Source organism: Pinus tabuliformis, chromosome J (assembly GCF_031772625.1).
Source record: "Pinus tabuliformis cultivar Carrire ecotype Pingquan chromosome J, CPIR1, whole genome shotgun sequence".
Classification (NCBI taxonomy): Eukaryota; Viridiplantae; Streptophyta; class Pinopsida; order Pinales; family Pinaceae; genus Pinus; species Pinus tabuliformis.
In genome coordinates this window covers 381118878-381144988 of record NC_142295.1, presented here as the reverse complement: position 1 = coordinate 381144988, position 26111 = coordinate 381118878, and the positions used below count along the sequence as shown (strand labels likewise).

The window sequence follows — 26111 nt, the reverse complement described above, 5'->3', positions numbered from 1 at the left end:
TTTGTTTGTCCTGCTCTCCTCAAAATGCCAATAGAACACACGAGAATGGGGTGCAGATGGGGCAGCTCCCGTGGTCAAGTCTCCCGCCAGCCTTCCTCAACCACTTCGGACCCCTTGTCTAAAGCTTCAGAGTTCTGCTGCAACATATATCCTGCAACAAGAAGTGGCAGGGGCAGGGGAAAAGGGCAAGTCATAGCAAAAGTATGTTCACATCATTCTCACTTGCATACAGCCTGATTCTGCATTCCCTGTTCTCTAGGAAACTCATCCTTCATCGTGTCAGTTACCATCGAGATGTGCGAAAATGCTGTGGGTTCGAGGGAGGTTAATCCTGAGGCTCCTCTGGAACCTCGGATGGCAGACCAGAACGTCTCCCAGCGCAGAGATTCAGGCAGCTCGCCAATTCTGAACTCAAACGCAAACGCTGGCCCAAGCGCACCAGCAGGAAGTGACCCTTCAGGTTTTGAGGCTCATCCTTCTGAATTCAAAGACACAGACCAATTTGGGTGCGAATTGTAGAAGAACAGCCAACAACCTCGGATGAAGATTGAACGAGTCCACGCCTCTGGGTTTTGGTCAGTTGCTGAAGGAAGAAGCTCAATTCGCTCCAGATACATAGTTTTTCATTCTTTTAAGCTCCCAGAATCAGGTCTATATCAACTCTATATGTTGGTTTCCACTATGAGGGTGCATTCTCTTGTATGTTGGTGCTTGTTTGTGTTGGTATTTGTCTAAGAGCTAGTTGTTTACAGGTCAATCTTGGTCATTGTATGGGTCAGTTTTTGGTCACTGTTATGATTCTGAGTCTAATGTTTTCAGATACTTCAAGTCCTGAAGTAAGTCAATACGCAGGTCCTCTAGCAAGTACTTCAAGTGTTTTTTTGTAAGAATTCCAACTCCTTGGCTAGAACTCTCAAGGCATCAACCTCTCTGTAATAACATTTTTGTATCAATATAGGAGTAGACCAATTAAGAAAAAAAAATATTTTTATTTAAAAAAGTAAAGTAATTTTTTATAATAAGTTTTATTTATTAAGTCACGATAACAAGTATTAATGATCAAAATTGATTTAATGTAGGTTTAAATTTTTATTATAAAAAAATTAATTTGAAATAGTAATATTTATTCATTTGTGTTAACAAAAAATATTGTGTTTTTTTACCTATAGTGTTCTATATCATGATGTATATGTACACTAATAACTAGGCTTATAATTTTTAATGTAAAAGATTCTTCTTCTTTTTTAAATGGAAAATTATGTTTTAGATAGTTATTTTTTAAATTAGATATTATAGTGATATCTCTAAAATAATATTATATTTTGATTACCTTAAAATTAGACCACTTATCTTCTAAGAAAAAAATAGTTTCATTATATTTGAAAGATGATGGATCCACAAGTCCCATCTAATTCCCTCAGTATAACTCCTATATAGTATATAAGTAAATAGTTAAGCTGAATTTTTTCTACCTAATTCATATATAGAATATAAGTAAATAATTCTATTAAATTCCATCCTCATATAAATTGTAACATTTAAGTATATTTAAAATTTTAATTTATGAATCAGAGTTTTTGTTTAAAATATACACAACTTAACATGTAATGGGTAAAATATACATTTAAAAAAAATCTACTTTATATTTAAAAATTATTTTAACTTATTCTTATTAAATAGCTAAAATAAAATCAATCTTTCACATTAAAACATAACTTTTCTCTCAAATTTAATTAATTAACCAATCTGTAAATACATTGAATTTGCAATATAAATTTTACTCCATAGCCATTGAATACACAAAATCTGTCCAAATAAATACAAAAGACAACAGCGTAGCAATACATTTTTATAACTATCTTTTTTTATCTGCAAAAAACTGTGGAGCTGGAATTCAATCATAACACTATATTTATAAAATGATTTTAAAATTCAATTTATCTTTAAATAATTCTATATTACGATTTTAATAATCAAAACCATTTCAAACATAAAATCTGCACAACTAAATACAAATAACAACAGCATAGCAACATATTTTTAATTCAATTAATCTTTAAATAATTCTACATTATGATTTTAATAATCAAAACCATTTCAAACATAAAATCTGCACAAATAAATACAAATAACAACAGCATAGCAACATATTTTTTAGCATTTTTTTATTTGGAATAAATTGTGGAGCTGGAATTCAATGGTGATACTATGATCATTTTATATTATAAAAGATTTTAAAATTCAATTTATCTAGTAAATAATTATTTTTTCAGAAAGAAAAACTGAATTGTATTATAATGAGTCTGTATAATAGAGTATTCATATAAAATATGAAAAATATAATCCATAGGATGAGTCTGAACAGAACATATAACCTGGACACAATAGCAGACCTCCCAGCACCAGTTGGGACCATAAAACAGAGATAGTTTACAAACATTTACCATGACAGATCTTGACAGCATAAACATATACAAACATATGCCAGGAGATCTAAAGAGATAGGACAAAAAAGGCACAGAAGACGCCAAAAAAAGAGAGTCATAAATAATTGTATATTACGATAATCAAAGAGTATCAAATTCATACGAAATGTGTAAAAGAATGCATACAGAGTCAACGCATCCCGCTATTCCAGCGCTTCAGGCTCGCCCCCTTTTTCATGTTGAAATTCCTCGGCTCTGACCTACTGGGTTTTATGAAGCCAATGAGTTCTACTTCTGATAAACCGTGATCTGAGCAATTAGCGATGTAACCCATCCGCAATATAAGCGAAATTTGACAAAGAATTGGTGGAGATCGATGAATTCAAATGGAGTTACCACATTGGGAGAAAACGGAGAAGGAAATTCAGCAGCACCTAGAACGCGACCCAAATGTAATTTCTTCCCATCTTTGTAATTTTTTTTAGTGAATGGGTAATTTTGGAAGATTGTTTTGGATATCATAAATTTGTGATTTTAGAAAATTGTTTTGATTATGAGAACGATGGAATCACAAAAATTGTCATTATTTGTTTTAATATCATGATATTCAAATTTTCTACTTAATTACTAGTTGTTATTTTCTTTACTGTAAGAAAAAAACTGAATGTTTTGTATTATATTAAAACCGTACATATATATGATAAACATAAACAGCATCATAGTCTTGATAGTATATCTCTTATCTGACTGATCAGGAAACTAAATATATGTTTCCATTAACTGCGTCTGCCATTATCTATATATTCTCAGATTCTCAGGATGAGCCAGAGAAAACAAAAAATACACTAGAATTTGCTCCATATACAGTAGACTATCGAATGTCTTTTTTATACAATACCATATACAAAATCATATTAAAAAACAAAAAGTTATTTCAAAGTAGTTATCTATGCTGTTGTATTGCTCTATCCTGGCATGTCAATGCCTTCTGCTTATGTCGTTGTACCCAACACATAATGCATCTACAAGGCCTGTTGAAACCCTACTTGCATAGATTCTTCCCAACACAATGCATCCATAATGCATCTACAAGGCTTGTTGAAACCCTACTTGCATAGATTCTTCCCCAACACGTAATGCATCTACAAGGCCTGTTGAAATCCTACTCGCATAGATTCTTCCATGTGAAACCCTACTCGCATAGATTCTTCCATGTGAGAATATTGTTTTACCACACCAGCCATCCGAAATATTTGAGTTTCAAAGGCACATATGCCAAGACCATACCTTCAGAAGCCGCCATTTTTCCATTGAACCCGGTTGATCAAGAGCTATATGTTTGTAGACTTCTTCAATAGAGATAATTCCTGCACTAGCCTCCCGTCCCATTTAAACAAATCAGCCTTATCCTGAAAGAGATCTTCGCCATGTACAAATTAAAAATATATTTTTCCCATATCTCTGCTGAGCCTCCATTTAATCCCAACTCAGTAGAGCTTATCCAAGTAGAATATAGATATTTTGGATCCCTATCATCTAAATTTGAATTAGGCAAATTCTACTCATGTCGTGAAGGCACTGGGTGATAACAATAGGCAGAGTGATGTCCCTGAAAACCTCTAATTGGATCCATCACTCTTTCCACTGAAACTCCCAAACCAATCTCCCGGCGCAGATTACGGAGAAGCCACTATTTTAATTTCATGAAGCAATACCATTTGTATGAACCATTTTTTGGTGGAGTCTCGGCCCCATACTTAATCCATTCATGAAGTGACAGATTTTTTAGATTGTTTTTCTTAATGATTTGTAGCCAAAGAGTAGATCTGAATATAACTTGCTAGAAACTCTTTATAACCAGTTCCCATCCAAATTATTCATGAAGTGACAGATTTTTTAGATGGCTTTTCTTAATGATTTGTTGCCAAAGGCTAGATCTGAGTATAACTTTGCTAGAAATTCTTTATAACCAGTGCCATCCAAATTACATGATGTTGTTTAAACCCCATTGACCTTCCTCTTTCTTCTGGGAATTGATTTTCTTAATGACTTGTTTAGCCATTAAATATAAATGCATCCAATATACAGAAATATTATTTGATATAATGAAGTTTTCTTGGGAATTGATTTTCTTAATGACTTGTTTAGCCATTAAATATAAATGCATCCAATATACAGAAATATTATTTGATATAATGAAGTTTTCTTAATGCAATATATAGAAATATTATTTGATATAATGAAGTTTTCTTAATAATTTGTTTAGCATCAGATATAAATGCATCCAGTAGGCTAAAATCAATATTCCTCCCAACAACAACCATTTATGTACCCAAATAGTTAGTATACGTTCAAATTTTATCAATCTCTGATTAAATATCTATTTGATTTTTAGATGAAATCAAGGTATTTGAATCCACAGTATATTGGAGAAATATCAAGGTATTTAAACTGGTTTTTTGATTATATATGGATTCAACACCCTGAAAAATTCATAAGGCATTTTTATTGTGCAGGGGTTAACCATCAAGCTTGTGATTTTAATAAATGCCTGCAAAATTTTAGAGAAATTAAAACACCAAAAAAACTTCCAAAAAATCTCACTAAAAACAACTCAGACAAAAATAATTAAATCAACTTTAAAGATACAGAAAATGGAAATCTTGTAACAGTACTACATTCAAATTTTGAATTTTGGTACACGATGAATCTAACACGGTTATTACTTTTTTGACCCTATATAATAACATATTTAATATTGGATCACATCCACTCATATCATAACAGACACACCCTCCTAATAAAATCTAGAAGACTGACGAATTAATTAATCTTTTTGTGAAAATAGATTATTAACACCTATAAATTAATTAAGAATTTTTTTTAAAATACATTAATAACACATAAATTAATTTAATTATTTATTATAGGAAATTATGTTTATAATGTATATATTAATAACACATAAATTAATTTAATTATTTATTATAGGAAATTATGTTTATAATGTATATATTAATTACAAATAAATGGTATCCTATTAGGTGTTTATGAAGCTAATTCTTTTTATAATTTAAAATAAAATATTGTTATAATTAGTATTATCACATCAATAAATTTGATTGATATAAGCCAGTAGACCTATATCAATCACATGAATATGAACAATAATATTAGCAAATGTAAAAGAAAACAACAATAGACATTAATAATATAAATGTAATATTAATAATAATAATAATAATATTTTTATTATTATAATGATGACTATTATTATTAATTAATATTACTATTATTTTAAAAAAATATTATTATTTTTATGGTAATAATAATAATAAATTAATATTAATAAATCATATTAATATATATTAATAAATAAATATTAATAAATACTAATATTAATATTAATAAATAATATTACAAATAATTAAATTTAATATCATTTTATATATTCATTATAAGATTTATTTATGTTGGTTTATAATAGTTATTTTAAGATTTATCATAGAATTTTCTCAATATGAAAATCAATCATGGTTTAATTTGATCAACCATACTTAACAATGTGAATCAAGGCTAATAATTATTGATTAATTATAATTAATTAATATTATTAATTAATTAATTAATTAGTATTTTTAGTTATTAATTATTAATTAATTATTATTACTTAATTGTTATTATTAAACATAAAATATTATTGTTAATAAAAAAAAATATTCATTAATCAAAAGAAGAGTACATAGTTATCAAAATGCAAGTAGTCTCACCCAAGCAAGTTTGTTAATCAATCCTATCACCATATTACAAAAAAACATAAGCAAAGACAGATTAGAAGTCAAAATCCTTATAGGCCAAAAGCACCAAAAGACAAACATAACCAAATTAACACATGTGACCATAACACCAAAAGACAAACATAACCAAATTAACACATGTGACCATGCTTAATAATCACGTAATTGACCTTGGCTTGTCCAACGCAGTCCCTGGAGGGGGACGAGGGTGATATGCACACTGAACATGTTGCTCGAAGTGAGCCAGCCACGATTCCAGCTTCTCGACCTTTTCTGCTAGCAGATTTTGACCCCGCCAAACCACCACAATCCTTTCTCTAACATGGCATTGAAAGTAATGCAGTTGATTTAGCATGGCGATGAAAGCCTCATTCTCTTCCTTTCTGGTCCTGTCATATGCTTCCAAGTGATCCACAATAGACTGGTGCAGGTCACGAAAAGCATTATAGTGAATCTATCAACCAGCAACTCCTGCGCGCCCCTGCCTGTAGCTCTGACCCCACACACTTGCTTCATCAAAACAATCCACACTACCTCTCTTATCGACTCCAGCTGCACGTCCACCCCGCACAGAGCTCACACTACCTCTGCGGCCACGAGCTCCCGACGATGCTCTCGGCACACCCCTAGCAACACGTCCACCTCTCTTGGGTCTTTCAACAACCCTACCCACCAGCGCCACCTTCAGCTCGATGTTGGAACCACCCTGATTGGGTGGAGCTCCCCTCTACATCGGTTTGGAGCAAGAATTATGCAACACAAGTCACATAATGAGTGCCAAAGAAGACGCCCCCAAGACAAGACTGACAACGTTCTGCAGAACCTCTCGAGAAGTCGTGAAGCAAAGTGAGTCATACGCCAGCTCCAAATTATCCAGCAGAAGCCTTCCCCTCAGAACTGAAAACCACCACACACCAGCTAGGAGGGAGGCAAGCATACCCAAAAATAAGATTCGTGCCAGAAAATTGTTGGCTCTTCCACTCCACTCACAAGGGAAGCACCTAGGAACAGATGCTCATGCATAAGGACTTGACACCAGAGCACAGACACTTGAGAGACAAACCTAAGCCAATTAAGAGTTGATACGAACTCCACTAGACCTCCCTACAACCTCCGAGACCAATTGCATGCAAAATGCTCTCAATTCCCTGACAAAAGCGAGGAATCAGGGATAGGCAGAAGAACTTGAAGCTTTTTTTTACCTTTCACGATGGAAGAAGCGGCGACATCATTTTCTCCACTACTCTCAGACTAACAAAGGGTTGAAAAACCCAGACACACTAACACTGCTCAAACCATAATGTGCCAGCGTCCACACTACAAATACATTATAGCATTCCATAACCCCAACATTCGTCATTAACCAACTTACCTTATGAGCACACATTCCCGTGGAGGATGAATGAAGGCTCACACGTCGCACCGATTCCCTCATCTTACACCTTATAAAATCAGAAGACTGGCAACCTTTCCTCCTTTCCATCTGTCGTATGTTAGCATTCATTGCAGATGCGTCAAGCATGTCTCAAAGTTCGTCACCCCATCGTGCAAAATAGTATTATTAATACTATTTTACTAATAACAAAAAAAAAAATTGTTTGCCAAGTTCTCTATGTTCCTCCAGGCTTGACGTGTGGCTTAGGAAACCGTGACCCAATGGCATCTAAGTCATCAAAATCACTTGGGTATCGCACTCGACATGGCCCACACTAGGCCTAAGCTGACTAGATTTTAGCATGTCTCCTTCCCCTAGCACATGCACAACAGCCTCCATGAGGTTTGATCCCGGGTGGCCTTGTTGGCGAGGCCCATCGTAAACTAGTTGTGCTACTTGGACTTGACTTATTAATAACAATAATTAATATAAGTTATAAAAAACAATATTTACATTTTAAATAATAAATTAATTATAAAAAAAATACTTATTTATAAAAATAAATAAATAATTATTATTATTATTTATTAAGTAAATATTATTAGAATTGGGATAGTCTCGATGGAGTTGCTAATACCTCCGTGCATTGTATCTGACACGGGCTAGGGTATGTCTGCAAAACTCTGTTGCACCCTCCCCTGCGGACTAGACTAGCTTCCCAATCTCCCACTTGTCGTACCTTTTGAACGTCAATTTTGTGCACCATCCCATTTCCCATTCGCGGCCCCGAGCATATTCCAATAGTGACCCCATCGTGCCCCTCACCGTCTTTCCCTTCTCTTCAGTAAGTCTCTCCTACAACGACGATTTTTTACTTATGGCGGCAGCTGGCGCGAATCTCCCAGATCGGTTATGGATTTGGACTTAGTTGAATATTCTAAAGAACCTATCAAGGATTTCTCCATCTTGACAACCCCTCACTCGAGCACGAGTGATTTTCTCCCCTTTAGCTGTGAATTATCGGAGGTTATTGCTCCCTTACCCTTAATCTCGGGGCCCTCCTATTCAATCGTAACCCTACCTGCGATCCCTCCCTCCTGGCCGGTTGCCACTACCCCTCCCCCATCACCGTCCTCCCTTCAATTTTTGGCTCGTTGCATAGGGTCAAACTTCGTCGCTTTCTCCTCGGGCTACCCACCATTACCTCCATCTGTCGGATCCCATTTCCCCTCATCTTCTTCCCTTGGCGAACCCTCGCTTAACGCACAAGATCCCCCTCCCACGGCATCGATATCATCTCTCCTTTCCAACAATTTTACAGACATACCTCCTCTTTTGGATGCCTTCCCCTCTGGGCCAGGTCTAAACCCCTCAAACCCTCCTAACCCTCCTCGCAGCGGACCACAGGAGGACTCCACCGATGTGGGTCACAGGCCGAGCAAAAGGCTGAAGTGTGTCAAATCTAGGGCACAAGATGTTATTATTAGTTTGGGTGAAGACATACAGTGGGGCGAAACCATGGACACTGCCAACAGAGTCTTGGTTGGTAGGGTTCGGGGTAGGAACTACTCGGCGGCCCAGCTAAAACAATGGACAGCAGAAGTGTGGGGGCAACATTTGGCCGAGCTACCTTTCGTCCAAAATTTTGTTCATCGATGGTTTGCATTTCGTTTCATCCGAGCCGAGCACACAAATTGGGTTTTATCATCCTTCTGGCACATTGAACAGGCCCCTATGCTTCTAAGGCGATGGAACCCTCTTTTCGACCCAGAGAGGGAGAAACTTGGTGCTGGGCCACTATGGGTCCACCTTCCAGGCCTACTGCTACATTTTTGGTTAGAGGATATCTTCAGATGCATTGGGAACTATCTGGGCACCTATCTGGAGTATGAAAAATCATACCTCTCCACTGGAATCATGGCATATGCGAGGATTTTGGTCCATATGGACACTAGAGAGGTGTTACAGGAACAAATCACATTGCGGTGGAGGAATTTCTCATGAACACAAATCCTTGATTATGAGGGGTTCCATTTTAGGTGTAGGTGATGCCACAAGGTAGGTCACTTCTTCAGGGACTTCCCCCTGAATGATAAAGTGAGATCTGCAGAAAAGGGAAGGACAATCCCTACAAAGAATCCTTAGGCACCTACAAACCACACCTCTACTGAAGCAGCAATAAAATGCTCTGACCCTGAAGTAGCAATGGAAGCCCAGGCTAAGGAGACTCTGAAGAAGTGTGACAAAGAACCATATCGCTCACCTTCTCCTCCTCTGACCAAGGCAAGGGCAGCTGCGGAGGTTGTGCAATCTTTGGTTATGTCCTCTTCTAACCCCTGCTCTGTTCATCACACTTTTTCATATGATTTCATAGATGTTTCTTCGGGGTTTCATCAGGTCTCTGCTTTCATGCCCCCGCCTCCCATTTCTTTGTCTTGCTCATTGCATCCCCCTCTGCCCATTTTCTCATTCACTCTCCCATCTTTCCCGGAGGCAACCCCATATTTATCCTCTGATTTTGATCAAGGGTCCCTTTCTCATAGATATCTGCTCAAATCCCTATCTCGTTCACCAGCCCCTAACTCCATTAGCATCAGTCTAGTATCTCCCCCCATCCCCCCGAAGCCTCCAAGAGGCAAACCTTCTTCCCTATCCAAAGCCAAGTTGCAGGCAGGGGAGGAGATTGCCTCGGGGTGTCAACTTGCTATAGATCGGGTTCTTAGAGCACAGAACACCCTGGGCTCATCTCCCCCATGAAACTGCTTTCATTTAACTGTCGAGGGATAGCTATCCCTGAGAAAAAACTAGCTCTATGCAGACTTCTTTGGACCGAACATGTGGATGTCATATTTTTACAAGAAACCCTGGTCCTTGCTGAAGCAATTTCGCACCTTCTAGAATCCATGCTTCCTGGTTGGACCTTCCAAGCTCTTTATGTTAATGGTTGTTCGGGTGGCATTGCTATGGGTTTCAACACCCATACTATCAGACTGTGTAATGTTTGGGGAGGCATTGGGAACATAGGGGTGGACATTTTCTCAGCCGAACTGGGCATTGACATCAGACTTGTTAATGTATATGGGCCATGTCAACACCGTGAAGTATTCTGGAAACAATTATTGACCTCCAATCTTCTGCAATCAGACAACATTATCCTCAGAGGGGACCTAAATTTCTCTTTGGGTTTCTCAGAATCTTGGGGTCATCATGCCCAGATTGACCCCCTATCTGCTTTCTTTGAGAATATCCTGGAAAACCACAGTCTTATTGACATCCCCTCTGTGAAAATCCTACCTACCTGGAGGAATAGAATGATTGGAGAGGACAACCTCGCTAGAAGACTAGATTGCTTTCTTATCAAGGAGCGACTTCTGGATTTGGGTTATATCTACAGACATGGGTCAGGTCAGGAGGTATATCTAACCATTCGCCGATATACCTTTGATATAAGGGGAGGGTTGAACAAACCAAAATCCCCTTTCAAATTCAATTCCACTTGGTTGAAGGATGTAGCCTATACTCGAATGGTATCTGAATACTGGAAGACCCACCCTCCTAATGTTGGTGGAAATATAGTTGAAGGTTTTGTGCATAACCTAAAAGAGCTGAAGAGGCTATCCAAAATCTGGGCACATAACAAGAGAGAATAGGATGATCAAACCCTAAGGGACACTGAATCGGATATTGATACTTTAGAATATGAACAAGGGGGGTCTTCACCTCTAATGAATAGAAGGAAAATATCACCGCATTAATATCTCAGAGAGGCAAAATTCTAAAAGATCGGGAAGAAACCTGGAGGTTGAGAAGTAGAGCAATATGGTTGATGGAGGGAGAAGGTAATACAAAAATTTTCCACAAATTTTCAAATGGCCAAAAAGCTATCAATACCATATGGAAATTGACAAAGGAGAAGGGGAATACTATGAATACCTTCCAGTAATTAGCCTCCCTGGCCACATCCCACTTCAAGCAGATCTACCGGGCACCTCCCAATGCCACTCTTTCTAAAGTCATTCGAGTAGCACAACTATTTCCTTGGTTTGTGGATTAGGAGACCGCTATGGAGCTAAACAGGGAGGTCATTACAGGGGAGCTTGAGGCTACTTTGAAATGGTTCAAGCGTGACAAAATTCCTAGACTTAATGGTTGGTCGATGGTAGGGAAAATTTTAAGAACCACCCTAAATTTATATGTATAATAAATGGGCTAATCCCCATGATACATAAGAAAAATGGGAGGAAATTTTATCAATAATATAATATGTATACATAATTTTTTGGCGAATCTCTCACCAGATTATATTATCTTGTACAGTGATGGAGAATCTTTCACTGAATTATAAAATCTTGTAAGATCTTGACAAATCTTTTTTTGAATAATAAAACATGGTGAAGCCTTGGCGAATGTTTTGTTAAGGTATGAAACCATATATGATAATAAGAAAACATATTCATTAAACTGTAATATACTAAAATACATGTTTGGAAAAAAGAAACATAATTTTCTCTTCCTACAAATTTTTTTCCAAGTTTTAGTGGCCGTGTTTGTCAAGGTTCTTACAATACACTCTTTCATATCCTTCTATTATTTTTGATAATATTCCACAACAAAGTTCTTGTAGGTGTTGATATTGACAACGAGTTTTGTCAAGGTAGGAGAGATTAATCTTTTCTCTACAACTTTTGTCAAGCTACCACTTTTTTCAAGTTATCAAATTTCTTTCTTATTCCATAGACTCCAAGTGCGAGATAAAAAAAACACGTCAAGTTTGTTTACCCCAACACGCCAACAAGTAGCAAGCCTCAACTATATTATATAAGAAAGTATTAGGTATCCCAAAGGCTTGAAGGGGATCTAATTGAAAGAAGTGACCATTGTGAGAATCCTTCCAATCAATATATGAATATATAAATGTAGATTTATTATTATTTTAATTGGAAATCTTCAATTAAATAATAAAATTTAATTACGTCTCTCCCAATCTAAATTTCTTATTAGCATAATTCACTACCCTCATAGGTCTCACATTTTTTAATAGCATTGTAACATGTAGATTAATTTCCTTTTTGGTGAACAATCTCCACTTTTTAGGAAAATATGGTGCAATGGCCCCCTATAGATCATTAGGACAAACTAAGAATAGCACAAAAAATGAAAGGTTGTACAAACTAGCTTATTTTTCAAACAACTAATCCAACATCAATACCTAAACTTTTTCATGAAGATATCATATTGAGAATGTTTGAAAAATGGTGAGAAATCTTCTGCGAGGGTGATGCGGAAAGAGTGATAAGGTTTCATTGTTTTGAATTTTTTTTGTTAAATCAGAAAAAGTTAAAAACCAATATTAATGGAGATATTGGTATTTTTTACTAAATTTTGTGAAGTGACTAAATGTAGCTTTAACCATTCACCTTAAGATGTTTTTACAATATAATTTCCTAAGTCTATTTAATATCTTCATTATCATAAAAACCAACCTATATCCATCTTAACTCCACATCTACCACTGGGATGGAATCTATTTATCCCTTTGAGCACTTAGTAGACCCAGAATTAAGATGGATCTAAGATGATCGAATTTCCCCTTTAAATAGTCTATGCTCACATGAATACCATGGTATTACCATGGGTCAATACCATGGGTTATCATAGACTGGAGCTTAAAAATTACTATTAATAATTTATAAAAATTAATAAAATTAATAATTGATTTTTATTTTATTTTTTATTTTAACCAAGTTAAAATGTTTAACATACATTAAATTACAACATCCATTTTTACTCTTGATAAACCATATTTGATCCCTCTCGGGGCTTAATAGATTCAGAATAAAGATGGATCTATGTTGGTTTAATTCCCCCATTTAAATAGGCTACATTCCACGTGAATACCATGGGTCAATACCATGTGCCATTTTTATTTTTATTAATACTAATATTAGGGTTAATAATGTTTTTTTGCATGATATTAATAATAATCTAGCCCATGGTATTTGGCCCATAGTATTTTTCCCATAGGTTTCACCTAAATATAACACATTTTTTGAGTGTTCCTAAATATAAGGTGACTTATGGAGTAAATATAAAAAAATGTTTTATTTGTACCATACCTATCCTTTATTTATATTTTTATTAATTTACCATACCTCTTTTACAAATATGGTATTTGGCCCATAGGATTCACTTAAATAAAACCTCTTTTTTGAGCCTTCATAAATAGAAAGAGGGTTATGGACTAAATATAAAAAGATGTTTTATTTATTTACCATAGTTCTAGTTTATTTATATTTTTATTTATTTACCATACCTTTTGAGTAAGTATAAGAAGAGGTTTTATTTATTTACCATACCTCCACTTTATTTATATTTTTATTTGTTTACACCCTTGCATGTATATAAGGTGACTTATGGAGTAAATATAAAAAATGTTTTATTTATTTACCGTACCTCTTATTTATTTATATTTTTATTAATTTACCATACCTCTTTTATAAATATGGTATTTGGCCCATAGGATTCACTTAAATAAAACCTATTCTTGAAAATTAGGGCGAATAGAATGTTGTAACTCCTAATTTCAAGGGCTAAATTTACCTTTTTTACCCTCTCCCTTAAAATAAGGTGGGCTATTTGAGGCGATTTGTAAAAATGTACTATGATACAAAATATTCGCCCACTAAAAATTTAAAACCCCTTAATTTCGCCAAAGGACGAACATTCACCCCTAAAATTTTCCATGGTCGGTGGAGTTCTATACAACTTTTTTCAGCATCCTTAGAGAAGATCTAGTTAAGGTCATTGAAGATTTCCGGACCACTAGAAGAATGTATGAGGCCATCAATTCCACTTTCATCATCCTCATCCCCAAATCAGACAACCCTGCCTCCTTTGATGACATCCGCCTAATCTCCCTATGCAACTGCATTTACAAAATCATTGCTAAAATCATTGCCAACTGCCTCTGACCCATCTTTTCCACCCATATATCCTCTGAACAATTTTCCTTTCCCCAAGATCGATAGATACATGAAGCGATTGGTACTTCACAAGAAGTGATGCTCTCCATTCAGACGAAGGAGATGAAATGCATGATTCTTAAAGTGGATCTCTCAAAGGCCTTTGATCGAGTAAGTTGGTTATACCTCCGAATGCTCCTAACCCACCTAGGGTTTCCTTATGAGTTATTAAAATGGATCATGTGTTGTATAACAAACATATCTTTTAGTGTCCTTGTCAATGGAGTGGCATCGCCTTTCTTTCACTCTGAAAGAGGCCTTAGGTAGGGGTGCCCCCTATCCCCATTATTATTTTTTCTTGTCATGGAGCGGCCCAGTAAACTTATAAAAGAAGAGAACAACAAAGTAAGACTTAAGGGAATCAGGATCACTGACAGTTGCATTCTCACTCATTTACCCTTTGTGGATGATGTGTTGATCTTCCTCAATGGTGGTTTAGGGGACCTGACTACCTTACAAAACACTATCACACTATTTCTAATAGCTACAGGCATGGTCATTAATAATTCTAAATCCACCATTATTGCTATAGGTTGCACCCCTCATGAGATATAGTATGTGCTCCAGCACTTTCCCTTCACCCTCCTACAGTTGGAGGACGGTCTTAGATATCTGGGTTACAAGTTGAAGCCCCATGGCTATAAGATAGCAGACTGGACATGGTTAATCTCCAAAATGGAAAGAAGACTCAATATTTGGTACCATAAGTACCTCTCCAGGGCAGGAAGACTTGTACTCAATAAAGTTGTCCTTGAAGCCACTCTGGTGTATTGGATGTCCTTGGCATGGATACCAAGAGGAATCCTCTCGAGAATACAAAATCTCTCGCTTACCCTCCCAAAGAAATGGGGAGGATGGGGTATTAAAAAGCTGGAAGATTTCTCCTCTGCTCTAGCGGCCAAGCTAGGCTGGAAATAGATCACATCAAATAGCCTCTGGACTATGGTGGCTTCTTCTAAATACATAGATCCCCTAAATCTGATGGACTGGCTCCGACAGCCAACCTGGAACAAAACAAGGATCTCTGTCATCTAGAAAGTGGTGCTTAATTCTATGTCAATCATTCGAGAAGGACTCACTTGGAGAATTCAAGCATGAACATCAATGTGCATTAGGTTAAACCCTTGGATTGGGTGTGGCAACGCCCACATGCTGCCCGAAGAGCTCAAGATCCATCTTGCCAATTCAAGTATCACACATATCAGCCACATTGCATACATGGAATGCTCCACCATTTTTTACCAGGCCTAGAAATATGCCCGCAGTCTGCACATCCCACAACAGTGGCATCAATATTGGGTGGACTATATAGCAGCATTAACTGAATCACATATCAGAATTGTAGAAGGGGAGGATGAAATCATTTGGGCACTTGCTAAAAACGGGCGCTACTCCCCCAAAGAGGGATACCTCTGTTTAGCTAATGTCCATAGACCATAATCCATCGAACAATGATGGAAAAGCATGTGGAAACTAAAAGTGCCTCCCAAAACTAGATTATTCATGTGGTCCATTCTTAAAAACAAGGCTCTTACAGGTGACAATCTTATCAAAAGAGCCCAATATGGACCTTTTTGGTGTTGTTTATGTAAAGGCAGTTTCAAATATTCAAACCATCTCTTTCTCATCTACCCTGTCACTATTGCCCTCTAGAATTCTATTCTCTCGACCATCCCCTCCCAGGGCACCTGGGTGGCTTGACAGTTATGGAAGCATGGACCACATGGTGGACCTCCACAACCCCGACCAAGGCTAGGAACCTTCCCCTCCTCATTTGCTGGGAAATCTGGATTGCTCGTAACCAATACATTTTTCATGATATCGTTCCTCACTGGCCCTCCATCACTGCCTGCCTTTTGGAAAATTATCGTACCATTCATGAAGATGATGACAATCCCCCCCAGGCACATTGTTCCTAAAAACATTGACCACTCTCAACCATGGGCATACTTTGACGGGTCAGCATAGGAAGCTGGGTGTGGGGGCGGAGCCATTCTATATCTTTCAAAATCCCATCACTTCCAAATCCAAATGGGCCTAGGTGGGGGCACAAACAACTTTGCAGAACTTATTACTGCTAAATACCTCATACAATTGCATTGGAAAAACATTGCAGAAATCTACAACTTTTTGGGGACTCAAAAATTATATGCAATTGGATTAACAAATCAGCAAACTATTCGGCTTACTCTCTAAGACCCATTCTGGATGAGGCCCACAGTCTCATAAGTTTTTTTGACATCTTTGTTTGTTGTCACATCTGCAGGGAACACAACTCATCTGCCGACCAGTTATCAAAGGAGGCAGCGCTCAGGCCTCGTGGCACATGGCTAATCTAGGCGCAGAGGGATGGAGCACACTATCAGTATTACCATCACCCTTTCATGGACTTTACAGATTAATTGGCAGAGCAGGAGCTTGAATTTTGGTTATTTGTTAATAGTATTATGTTTATATATTATGAGTTTGTATTTAAGATGACAGACATACATACTCTTTGCGTAGAGTATTATTTTGGTAAACTTTATTATGAACATTACTGAAGGGAGAGCCTCCCTGCGGAGTGCACTGTGTTAGTTTTTGTATTCCTCTACTTGAGAGGCACTCAGCCCTCACATACTGCATATGCAGATTGTATCTACAACATGTAATTTGCACTGTGTTAGTTTTTGTATTCCTCTACTTGAGAGGCACTCAGCCCTCACATACTTCATATGCAGATTGTATCTACAACATGTAATTTTCCTCTGATAATGAAAATTATGTTTTTTCAAAGGGGAAAAAATAAATATTATTAAGAAGAAATTGTTATAATTATTATGAGAATGAATTATTTATAGTGTTATATTTATTATTAAGAAGAAATGATTTGATTTTAGGATTTAACAAATTAAGAATTTTTATTTTTTCATTAAATTTTTAAAGTTTATTGAGATGTTAATATTTTATTTTTCTAAATTTTTTTTAATGAAAAAAATATATTTTAACTATTAAATTTAATTAAAATATATGTATTTTAATATTTATAATAAGATTAAAGATCTCTTATATTCAATAAAATTTATTGAGATGGAATGTGAATTTATAAATTTTTATTTTTCACATAACAAAAGTAGGCTTTTAATTATTAAATAATAAATTTACTTAAATTATATATATATATATATATATATAACTTTTTGTTTATAATTTTTTTTTATATTTTTTTTCAATTTTATATTTATTTCAAATTAGCTTTAAATAATTATTATTATCAAATCATCAATGTTATTATTTCCATATTTACCTTTCCAAAATGTATGTGAAATGATTATTTACATCGATTTAAACATCATAATTTGGCCCAAAAAAAAAAAAAAAAATATGTAAGCTATCCATCCTTTAATATACTATATAATAAAAAATATGTAAGCTATCCATCCTTTAATATACTATATAATATGATCAAATATACAATATATGATCAAATATTTATTTCTAAATTACACTGTCTATTATTATTTTTATTTCAATGTGAATTGCTCATCGTTTTGCACTTGTACACTAAGAAAAATTAATACATGGATTCTGAATATTCAGTCTAAACATTAAGTAAGTTTACAGCAACCAAGTATTTATGAAAATTTGGTTTACTCAAAATTTCGTGGGTTCTAGTCGGATGTTGATGTTGTTGATGTTAATGGCTAGATGTGTGTTCTGGTCTAGTGTTGATGTTAATGGCTAGATGGAGATACGACAAAAGATTTCAAAATTGATAAATTGATACACCAAACTAGAGTGTTGCAGTGCAGCTAGATGTAGATGAATTCAAAGTTTATAACCTACAATATGCTCATTCAAAGATATAGAACGTAAGGCCTGCCCTCTGCTTAGGTCATGTAAATCCAAAACAATGGATTTTTAACATTTTATTTTCCTTTCCATTCATTTTGTTGGTTTTTCGGTCATGGTACTGTTATGAGTGGAAGTCCCTGGAGTGTTATGAGTGAACTTCTAAACAAATAGAGGATGTCCATGAAAAGATAGTAAACAACCGAGGGAAGGCATCAACGCAAGCATGGTAAATTGCAGCGTGTTTTCCCAATAGGAATGGACTGCTCATTCAAAGATATAGAACGTAGGGCCTGCCCTCTGCTTAGGTCATGTAAATGCAAAACAATGGATTTTTAACATTTTATTTTCCTTTCCATTCATTTTGCTGGTTTTTCGTTCATGGTACTGTTATGAGTGGAAGTCCATGGAGTGTTATGAGTGAAATTCTAAACAAATATAGGATGTTCATGAAAAGATAGTAAACAACCGAGGGAAGGCATCAATGCAAACATGGTAAATTGCAGCGTGTTTTCACAATAGGAATGGAGTTACATTTAGGTCCCAAGAAAAGTGGAGGTGGGGGCGATGTGTTAGGTTTCCATGGGTGAGGAAGAGATACAATTGTTATCCTGCATAACTTATAATGTTTAAATTTGTCAGGGTTTGTCTCTGTTTTACCCCATATGTTATGGAGGCCAATTAGGATTTCTCTTCACGGTTTGTCTCTGTTTTACCTTATGTGTTATGGAGGCCAATTAGGGTTTCTCTAGCAAGTGGTAGATACTCATTGGATGTTACTGAAATCACACAACAACTAAACTAAAAGCAACCGGACTTTAATTGAAAGTTATTGAAAGCACACAATAGGTAAATCAACACGACTTTAGGTAAAGCAACAGGACTTCTATTAAATGTTATTGAAGTTACACAACTGTAAAATGCGGTTTGTCTCTGTTTTACCTTATGTGTTATGGAGGCCAATTAGGGTTTCTCTAGCAAGTGGTAGATACTCATTGGATGTTACTGAAATCACACAACAACTAAACTAAAAGCAACCGGACTTTAATTGAAAGTTATTGAAAGCACACAATAGGTAAATCAACACGACTTTAGGTAAAGCAACAGGACTTCTATTAAATGTTATTGAAGTTACACAACTGTAAAATGTTATTGGAATATGATTGGGAATATTTTCATATTTAATAGGTAAAATAGTGGTTTTTTTTTAATATTTATATTTTACAGCAATATTATGAGCAAAATAATAAGGTTTTTATATACTTGAGCTTGTATTTAAATATTTATATTTTATATAAATATTATGGGCAAAATAGTGAGTTTTATATACTTGAAGTCTATAAATTATGAGTAATTTGACTAGTTTTGAATAACTTGATGGAAAGTTTCCTAAACCACCATAATAGCTAAAGCAACAAGACTTCTATTTACTAACAGACATTTGAACTTGCCTGCTACAATTTTCAATTGACTTCTTCAACCCTACTTGTAATGTTCATGAGATTTTAATTAGATTGAAGATTCTAAATATTTTAAGACATTTAATGAATTTGAGTTAAGAAAATTGACTTGGTTCATATTCATCAAATTTCAGAGCAACATAAATATAGTTGTAATGTTTTTAATTGCATTTCATTTTCTGAAAAGGTATCTTTTTCTCCCTCCCACAAAGTCGCTAAATGGCAACTTTATGAATAACTATGAGTTCATAGTAAATGACTTTCCTCATTGCATGTTTCCATAAGATTGAGACAACTTCCGTACCTTCTAGCAGGTTGTTCCTTTCGGAACAATGACTTTTACTCTTTCATTGAAGAACAGATCAGAATATATATTGTTCCTTTTTTAATGCAGGGAGTTTGTTATTTAGGTTTACTAACTTCCTTTCATATTGGTTGTGTATATTTACATACCATCAGTATCACCATGCCTTAAAGGATTTTTAAAAGGAAGGTCGGTGATCCTTACCTTTTAAACAATCAGATACATTGATATCCAGTTATTTCTACGAGGACCTTTTCCCTTTTATCTCGTGAAGGGGAAGCAAACCTCACTATAAAATCTAATAACGTGAATTTCATTGTTTCTAGCCTCTTTTGAAATTATACAAAATATTTTCTTCGCATCATCTCTCGAAAATATTCTCTTAGTTTAGAAACAACCCATAGTATTGTGTAATTTGTGGTAAGTCACTGTTCTATGAAACCGTGCGTTTTATAATCACATAGTTAAATATTCTCTTAGTTTAGAAACAACCCATAGTATTGTGTAATTTGTGGTAAGTGACTGTTCTATGGATGATAGAACCGTGCGTTTTATAATCACATAGTTTGTTTAGTTCGGCAACCTTATATTGAAGAGGTTTCTTGTTTCTCGTGTTGCCAGTTTCCAAGTTCACTCAACAGGAGCTCCCTTCATGTAAGCCACTTTTGACACCAAGATGGGTAAGTTCACAGTCGATGGCAGTATGATATTCCTTAGATGCTAAGCATAAAAGCATACTGTGAGGCAATGAAGTCTAGGGCTTATTTTAAGTGAACTTTGCTTAGTCTCTATCCTCGCAAGGCGAAGCATGTTTCAAATTCATATATATTATTTATTGCTTACTCAAGATACTGAGGCTTTTAGAATATATTACAATATAGCCCTTCTAAAGTGATTATTTGATTTTAGGTCACAGCAATCTTCATATTAGTGGGTGCTATCTTCATCCCCATTGGAGTTGTTTCTCTAATTTCATCACATAGAGTATGTACTCTTCATCTCAGCATTAATGTCTATTTAAAGTTTTATTTTATTTTAACTGACAGAAGACCCACAACTAATATTTTCAATTTCATATTTAATATATGAGGTAACAGTGATTTGTTCCTATTTTCAGGTTGTGGAAATTGTGTACCAATATGAAACAGACTGCATACCTAAGCAATATAGAGTTAATAATGATGTCAAACTGGCCTACATAAAAAATAGTACGATTCCAAAAAACTGCAGTCAAATAATAAAAGTGAGGGGTTCATCTTGATTCCTGATAACTAGTATTCAATTCTATAAATTTATAGTTTCTCATCATTAATTTATCAAGTAATAGATAGCAATAATTTATCAAGTAATAGATAGCAATGGATAGAGTTAACTTTGTAACAAATACTCACTAAATGTGAAGATATTATCATAACTACAAATATTATTTACAAAGAATGTAACAGAATATTTCTCTCACTTTACAGGTGCCAAAGAATATGACACAACCAATTTATGTGTATTACCAGCTTGATAGCTTCTATCAGAACCATCATCGGTAAGTGTGCATACATATTATTATGCAACAGTATTTATTGTAATAAAAGCTATACTAATATTTTTTTTAAATTGATAATAAATAAAATGTGATATTTTAGTTTTATATTAACTATATTTATTAGTCTGTTTATGTTAATAAATAAAATATGATTAATTTAGTGAATGAATTTTAAATGGTCAAATAAACTAAAATGATTAATTAAATGAAATATAAAAATTATAATATAACTTTAAATATTTTATATTCTCAACTTTGTCATAATATAGCTATAAATATTTTATATAACTAAATGAAATTGTAATTTTATATTATAAATTTATATTTCTAAATATATAAAAGTTAAAAGTTGAACCGTTTAAATAACCCTTACATTGTGTTAAACCACTGGTTTGAATGTTGGTTTATTCGTTCAACAGGGTAATTTGCTATTAATTACGTGGTAGCACATTGTTAGTGCGACAGCTCAGCCAACTTTTGTAAACTGTGAATGGTACTCCACGTACATAAAAAGCAATATCATTATTAAAAATGTAATTTCAGGAGGTTAAAACAACAACAATATTATTATTATGCCATTTTGAATCCATAATTTCAAATTTCACACAAATCAATCACAATTTATTTATTTAATATTATTAATAATAAAATAAATTAATATTTCATGAAAATAAATAATTATCTATATAAATATAGATTCATGGTTTAGTAATTAAAAATAAACGTAATTCAAATAATCACAATACCATTTTTTATCTGATATATTTTTAATATATTTTTCTTAAGTGTATTGCAGTTTTTGGTATTTTTTAGTAGAATTATTAAGTGGGTGATACAATGAGATTTATCTATTTTTTTAATTCCTTGTCGTTATAAGGAGCAAGCTCCCTACCATCATTGAATCTAGACTCCTCAAATTACTCTAACAAAATAATGATTCACCATGATTGAAAAAAACATTTGCAGGTACGTTAACAGCAGAAACGACGAGCAGTTAATGAATGCCAATAGTCAGGATGAAACAACAGGTTGTGACCCTGAAGCAAAAACCGGAAACAATCTCCCAATTATTCCATGTGGACTCATAGCTTGGAGTTTGTTCAATGATACTTACAACTTCTCCAGAGGGAACACATCGCTTACAATGAACAGGAAAGATATTTCGTGGAAAAGTGATCGTGAACATAAATATGGAAAAAATGTTTTTCCCAAAAATTTTCAGAATGGAACTCTGATTGGCGGTGCTACTCTCAATCCATCAATCCCTGTAAGTAGTATCCTTGTTTAGGTCTTTTACAAAGCAGGCTGGCTGGTTGACTGATTGAGTTTAAGGGGTTGTAAATATCAGAAAATAGTAATGTGAGTCTTAAGATAATGGAGAGATCCAAGATCCCAGTTTTAAATATTTTGTTTGTAATTTAGTTTAGGATGAGATAACTGAAAAATCCAAGTTTCAAATGCATTGTTTGTAATTCAGTTTAGGAAGAAAAAAACATTCTAATAATAATAATAAAATTGCTTATTTCAAAATTATTAATCAAAATAAATAATTATTTAAGTTTTTGTCATGGTCTGTTTTTTCATCTGGTCTTGAACCACATTTATTGGTTCGAAAAGAGTTGACCAAAAAATTCGCTTGAATACAAAAATTATATTACTGTTTAATCTTACTATATTTTTTCTGTTCATTCTAATAAAAAGAAACAGAGAGTCAGTGATTACTATTACCATTGCTTACTGCTTCGTTTGGATGAGCATGGCAGTTAAGTGAGCAAGAGGATCTTATGGTGTGGATGCGACCAGCAGCACTTCCAACCTTCAGGAAGCTGTATGGACGGATTGAGGAGGACCTCAAAGAAAATGATAGCATTACAGTGAATTTGTTTAATAATTATAATACTTATACTTTTGGTGGCACGAAGAAGCTGGTACTTTCTACCACGAATTTTCTTGGAGGGAAGAACAACTTTCTCGGGATAGCTTACCTCATTGTTGGAGGTCTCTGCATTATTTTGGCGATGGTCGTCTTCTTGATGCATATCATAAAACCAAGGTACGTGATTTTACTGTGCGGTACAGTTTATGCCATTCACTTAATGTGTTGGGTACATGTAGGTCAAAATGGATTAATTTAATTTTTGATAATTTTTAAATATTTTGAAATTTAATAGATAGATTTACTATCTTAGAGTTGTTTCTTTAAAATTTAGGTTCCAAGTGACATGACAAAGAGGTTAATGTTGATTATTTTTGTTGTCAGGCCTTTGGGTGATACTGCATATTTATCATGGAACAGAAATAGTTGAAGAAATCTTGCTTAAACAGCTTTCAAGTACATATAGTCATGTTTAAGATTAAACTACGAAACATGTCGAGACTAAATTTCCTATCTAACTGTTAGACCACATCCATGAGAATAAAACATTATAATGGTACCAGATTTCTATCTGTTAGACCACTGAAATCATTATAATAGGACCAGGTTTTCTGACTTGTATCAGATGCTTTATGCTGCCTTCATATCTAACCACATGCTTATGTGAGACTAAAACATTATAATGGTACCAGATTTCTATCTAACTGTTAGACCACTGAAGTCATTATAATTGTGCCAGGTTTTCTGACTTGTATCAGATGCTTTATGCTGCCTTCATATCTAACCACATGCTTGTATCAGGTTTTCTGACTTGTATTAGATGCTTCATGCTGCCTTCATATTTGAAACATGCATATATTCTTTGGGCACCTTGTCGGGTAAATCTGTTGTTTGTACGGCCATTTATGTTTCAAGTATGAAGCTGTAAAGTTTATGGATTTGAAATTTTGTATTCAATTCATACATATTGAAAAGGTTAGTTACAGCAAATCCTTAATGTTTTCTAGGTGTGGAATTCATAGATATGTTAGCATCTGATGTATTAAAACAATGGCCAACCCTTTGCTTCGGCTAAGTTTATTTATGGTCTTTGGTACGTGTATGAGTACACATCGTTTTTGTAAGCAAAAATATTGTGAGAATTAGATTTTCATAATTTTAATATATATATATATAAAATTTCAGAATTAGTGTTTAAAATTTTAATTTATTTATATGAAAAAAAATTATAGAACAAAAAGTGGACAAGATTTAAGACCCATCTGCCCCATTGAACGCAAGCCATCTCAATATAGCAAAATGCAATACAATACAAAAAATATAGATATGAATGAATGCAGGAATACTGCAGTGTGTGGTGGTGCAGGTGAGGTTAATATTGGTAAGTACATAGGTCTTTCCAACGCTATGGAGGACGATGACAGACTTGTGTAAACACTGCTGATGACTCTGCTGTCTTAAACTGAGTGTTTGGCTTTTCATAGCTTGTGAATATTGTCCTTTGCAAGTTCCCATGTACTTAATATATTTTAAACTCACATCTTCCTCCCACTTTCATGAATTCCACAAACATAATGCTCTGGCAAAAAGATAAATCACTCAGTGAGTTTGATTCAAAAGATTCCATTCCATTGATTTGGGTGTTTTATTAATGTAATATAACTGATGCTGCGGCAAAAGATATATCATTCAATGAATTTGATTCAAAAGATTTCATTTCATTGATTTGGGTATTTTCATTAGTTTAATTTTATCATGGTTTATTATTTATTTTTGTCAGAAATTTTTTGAAATAACAAGTTCCAGTGATCTAATATTTTAAATTTGATTATTCAGGGTTATAAATGTATTGTGTATTTAGAAATATAATTTAATAAAAAAAATTAAAATTTTTAAAGATAGAGCAAAAATATATTTTTAATTATTCTAATATTAAAAATAAATTTAAATTGGAAAATTTATATAAAATTTAAAGTGTTTTAATCAATAAAATTAATGAAAGTTGATTATCTTTTATTTAAGCATAGGTTTATCTGTTTTAGAATAAGTCTTCTCAATTTTTAATTTTAATTTAATTATCAATAATTATTAGGTGGGTGGTGGAGATTTAACTTCTATGGAATATTCTAGAATATTCATAGTAGTGTTCACAAATCAAATGTTTAGATTTATCTCAAAAGTTGTCATATTTTTTTTTCCTTTTAATTAAATTGATTAATTGAAAAAAAAAACTAATATGAAAAGTGTCTTATGAATTAAGTTATGTTTTTTTGGGCGTGTGGTATAGCTTATAAATAGATTAATAATCTCCACATTAAATTGCAGATAAGTGTTTTGAAGCTTATTATGGATTGTCAATTTACTAGCCATTTAATTTATAAGGTTGTGCTAGTTTTATTTATTGTTAAGGTTAAAAGCATGAGTTTCTATTTAATAGGTTATAGGTTCAAATCCATAGGGGGTAGAGTATGTACACTACAGAC

General features: G+C 34.1%; 1 protein-coding gene across 1 annotated transcript; it reads left to right on the top strand.

The window, feature by feature from the left end:
- Positions 1-2695: 2695 nt before the first annotated feature.
- LOC149227350 (ALA-interacting subunit 3-like) lies at positions 2696-24520 on the top strand. Its single transcript, XM_089375484.1, has 8 exons — positions 2696-2878; positions 20837-20895; positions 21125-21199; positions 21333-21458; positions 21682-21752; positions 22719-23019; positions 23516-23805; positions 24013-24520. Exons 1-8 carry the CDS (start codon positions 2803-2805, stop codon positions 24056-24058), a joined length of 1044 nt encoding a protein of 347 aa, XP_089231610.1. The 5' UTR covers positions 2696-2802; the 3' UTR covers positions 24059-24520.
- Positions 24521-26111: the final 1591 nt, after the last annotated feature.